The following is a 4,257-nucleotide window of genomic DNA, read 5'->3' as shown; positions in this document are numbered from 1 at the left end:
TTTCTGAACATGCGTAGAACCATTTAAACTTTTCCCCATACACTGAACAACAGGCAGGTAAGTGTCTTAAAGTCTTAGCATTTCTTTCACACTTTACTTTCTGAACCTTTTGTTCAGTTTCAGCACAAGCTGGTTTTCTAAATTAACAGAGGCAATCCAACTTCGTTTGGCAGTGAAGAGTAGACCAGCACAGCTAAAAAGTCGTTCACACGCAGCAGAAGCAGGCAGAGCTGTGTTTAGTTTAAGAGAGAGGTTTTTGATGGCTGAGGAGTGCAGCAGCTCCATGGTGTCTGTGGCACAAGCAAGATAACCATCAAGCTCAACTGCACTTTGGTCTGGAGAAGAATTCATCTTCATCAGATGACTCTCTTTGCTGATCCTCACTCTCATGCTCTGTCATTTCAAGATGTTGTTTGATGTATGTCAAGGCTGTAATTGCAAGTAGATAACACAATTTTGTTATTTAAATTTCAGTGATTATTCCTGAACACAAATTTAAAATCGGCAAATTCTCAAAAAGGATTGTTTAGTATTCAGGACAGACCATCAATAACTTACAATGTATTAGGTGAAATACTCACTTAAGCATGTGTTCAAATGTAAAAATACACAAAAATGGGATCACATGAATCCTTACCAGCCTCTATTACATCTGCTCTGTCAGTCCAGGAAGTCTTGAACTTGGGTAAGAGGACTGCAGCTGCAGCCAACTCTGGATCCTCCATCATCGCTCCAAAACGCTTTTGAAGGCCATTTTGCAGGGCTCTGATGAGTGGCACGCATGTCTTGCTTGATGTCTCCAGCCTGCTAAGTTTGGACAGTAGTTGTTGGATTACTGGCAGGAGCCATCCCATAAAGGAAGTGGACTCAGACTGAAGGATGTTTGAAGCTTTCACCAGTGGCTTCATGGTGGTACAGTACTCCCTTAGGAATGCAACTTCTGCAGGACTCAACCTGTAAGACACAACAACAAAACCCTCCATGACTATAATAGGGATCTTCTGATTTAATATTAAGAGTCTGCTCACGTTTTTAACCATCCATTAAGGAAAATTCACAAAATTTGAAACCATATTGGTAGGTGTCCAATTTTACTCACATTTTCACCTTGAACTCCTCACAAATGCTCCTGATGGCATCTTCCCCCTTCTCATCAATGATGCGTATTATCCTTTCAATGGCAAGGTAGGTTGAATTCCATCGTGTTGCATTGGGACGAATGATCTGTAGCTCACACTTGTCCTCTACCACTTCATTAGCCAAATGAGATCGGCCAGTTTTGTTCCAAATGGCCTGGCATTTTGCAAAGGTTGCACGGGAGAGCCTCTTGTAGGTTTCATTCATGCTCTCTGCTAGGGCAGCATCAGATGTTGCCACAAGGTTTAGCAGGTGACATGCACATCGCTGATGAGGCGGAAGTTGATACTCCAAACCAGAGTCTTCATCAAGAATTGCACTTGCCTCATGGTAGTCCCTATGGTCAGTCAGGTCAATAGTTTCTGGGTCTGCTTCATCTTCAGCTTCATCTGCATCATTTTGTGCCCCAAACATGTGGAAGGCCTTGACAAAGTTGGATCCACTATCAGTTGTGGTTCTTACAACTTTGCCTCTAATCTTGTATTGGCAATGGATATCATCAAGCGCACCAGCAAGCATGTCAAATGTGTGAGACCCTCTCAATCTTTTGCATGCTAGTGCTGCAGATCTTCTTTCCAGGGACGCTTCCTCTATCCAATGGCATGTGACTCCAAGGTAACTTTTCTGATGAGCTGACCAACAATCAGTAGTGGTAGCAACAAATTTGACTTTATCCAATGCTGCAACCAAAGTCATCTTCATGTGATCAGCAGCTTCACAGATTCTGGCACAGACAGTGGGTCTGGAGATGACTTTGGCTTGAGGTTGTAATGTGGTAACCAATTCTTTGAAAAATGGCTGTTCTACCACTGCAAATGGCTGTAGACCCTCACATATGAAATTGATGACAAGCTTGTCAACAGTTGCTTGTGGAACATGTTTGTTTGCAGCTCTCAACATCAGGTCTGGTAACTTGGCTTGTGTATTTGCTGAGAGCTTGTTTGGTGTGGCTGTGGTCTTTTGCTGTCGAGATGTTGATGCCACAGTGATATTGTACTGCTCAGTCTTCGATGGATGTTTCCTCTGTAGAGATAAATATTATCATACGTCAGGTTCATAAATTACTTCATAACCTCACTGTGATTAACACTAAAAGAAAACACATTTTTAAAACATCATTCAACTAGACTTGAGCTAATCTTTGATTGTTGAGCATAGTATAAAAGAGTGGTGAATTGGTCAAATTTTGCAGATATATTGCTGTATTTATTCACAAGTGTAAACCAATTTTGAACGATCATTGCAAAAAACATGAATTTCTGTATACATTCTAAGTTCTGTAATATGTATACTATCTGTAAAAAGAGTATCGACCAATGTATCAGTATCTAAATTTTTAACTCCTTTTTATCAGTATCACCCTAAAGTTTTCAGTATTAGTCAGGTCCTAAAAATACTAAGAGAGCAAAATATGTGTATCTAGCAAATCTAATTTAAGAAAAGGGATCACATACACAAAAATGCTGCCCATACAGCTAACAAATAAAAACAATCCACATTATGTTCTTTAAAAAAAGATATCATATTGGGAAACATATAACCCTACTGATTAAGAGCCATGTCACTATGATAGACCTATATCAGGCCAATGATACTGATCAACTGATCCATCAATCGGGCTCTGGTACATGTCAGCTGAGAGCTGGAAGATTAATTTGAGATGCAGCTCAGCACTGTGTTCAAGTTTGTTTGTTTTTTTGTTTGTTTGTTTTTTTAAATAGGCCAGCTGATTGTAGGCCTGTGAGTTTTAAATGACTACAAGTTTAATTTATTGTAATGACGGTGGTTATCCAAATAATAAGCTAAAACATTCCTACGAATTGTAGCTCAGTTATGCATGCACACACGCATATTAGCTAGCTCCGTCTTATTTTAATATCAGGCTAACCAATGGCGGTGACAATATCTTAGCCAAACTAGTAACCTTAACACACATGAAAAATAAGAAAGCAATATCATACACGTATAGTTGTAAAACCTCTTACCTCAATGTGTTTTTTTAGATTAGATGCTGAAGTCTTGTAAGCTGAAATGACTGAAGAGGTCAAACAAAGTTTGCACTGCATCTGGACGCTGTCTCCTTTTCTTCCTCTGTACACGAAAAATTCCTCCAGGTATGGCCACGGGCACGCGTCCTCCGTCTTTTCTACGTCGTTTTCATGGTTGACAGTGTTGTCCTCTGTCTCCATTTTGGCTTCTTTGTCTCCAAATCTTTCGTCTATAAAGTAGTTTATACTCCACCATTTAGCACCTCCAGACACCTGTGCCTGCTGCTGCAGCGGAGTTTATTCTTTGCTTACGTCTTAAATTGGCGCGGTTGCGATTGCACGGCCTTATTGGCTGCAAAAATGCAGACGAAAGGTTTGAATATTAATTCAAATTGTGGGCGTACTCAGTAGTGACTTTTGATTTTATAAGTAGCGAAGTAGATTACATGGTGTAAGTTGTACTCAAGTATGAGTAAAATTACACACTTGAAAAATTACTCGTAAAAGTACAAGTACCCAAAAAATGTACTTAATTACAGTAACGTGAGTATTTGTAATTCGTTACTTCCACCCCTGGTTTTATGAAATATGTTATCCAACTTTAAACAGTTCATCATTCAATCATTTGGCACTAAGATCAAATGTTTTAGATTACTGTGCTGCAGTGGTACAGTCAGTGAACGGTCGTGTAATCCCCACTCAGCAACACACCGGCTGAGGAACAAACTCTGGTAATCGGCACATCTGTTCCGACACAAGTCCCAAAATGTTGATGACTGAGCATGCATCAAGACACTAGAGACACCAGCAACCATAGTCAACTGTCTTCCAGGGACCAGAGCAGGCGACACTGAGGGAAATGTAAAACTGCTGGCTAAGGGTAAACGTAAATTCAGTAAAATCATAATTCACATTGGCAGTAATGACACCCGGTTACGTCAGTCGGAAGTCACTAAAATCAATACTGAATCGGTGTGCAACCTTGCCAAAACAATGTTTTCTCTGGTCTCCTCCCCAATCAGACCAGGAGTGACATGTTTAGCCACATGTTCTCCTTAAACTGCTGGCTGTCTGAGTGGTGTCCAAAAAATTATTTCTAGATAATTAGGAAATTTCTGGGGAAAACGCAGTT

The 4,257-nt window shown here is 40.2% G+C and overlaps 1 protein-coding gene across 1 annotated transcript; it reads right to left on the bottom strand.

Annotated features, from left to right (window-relative positions):
- Nucleotides 1-319: 319 nt before the first annotated feature.
- LOC146701104 (zinc finger BED domain-containing protein 4-like) lies at nt 320-3,326 on the bottom strand. Its single transcript, XM_085469290.1, has 4 exons — nt 3,123-3,326; nt 1,100-2,160; nt 638-954; nt 320-429 (listed from the first exon to the last, which is right to left on the bottom strand). The coding sequence occupies exons 1-4, from the start codon at nt 3,324-3,326 to the stop codon at nt 320-322; spliced, it is 1,692 nt and encodes a 563-aa protein (XP_085325416.1).
- Between the last annotated feature and the right edge of the window lie 931 nt (nt 3,327-4,257).

This window comes from Copadichromis virginalis, linkage group LG9 (assembly GCF_057382275.1).
Source record: "Copadichromis virginalis isolate Kocher_CV1m ecotype Utaka linkage group LG9, C_Virginalis_male_GT1.1, whole genome shotgun sequence".
Taxonomy (NCBI): domain Eukaryota; kingdom Metazoa; phylum Chordata; class Actinopteri; order Cichliformes; family Cichlidae; genus Copadichromis; species Copadichromis virginalis.
The sequence above is the reverse complement of the archived record's forward strand: the minus strand, read 5'-3'. Positions and strand labels throughout refer to the sequence as shown.

What these genes read in the sequence shown, in the direction of transcription:
- LOC146701104 (XM_085469290.1), bottom strand. Translation starts at nt 3,326, where the DNA reads ATGGAGACAGAGGACAACACTGTCAACCATGAAAACGACGTAGAAAAG. An exon ending in ATCTAAAAAAACACATTGAG is followed by an intron (nt 2,161 to 3,122) that starts GTAAGAGGTTTT and finishes TTATCTCTACAG; the next exon opens with AGGAAACATCCATCGAAGAC. An exon ending in GAGGAGTTCAAGGTGAAAAT is followed by an intron (nt 955 to 1,099) that starts GTGAGTAAAATT and finishes TGTGTCTTACAG; the next exon opens with GTTGAGTCCTGCAGAAGTTG.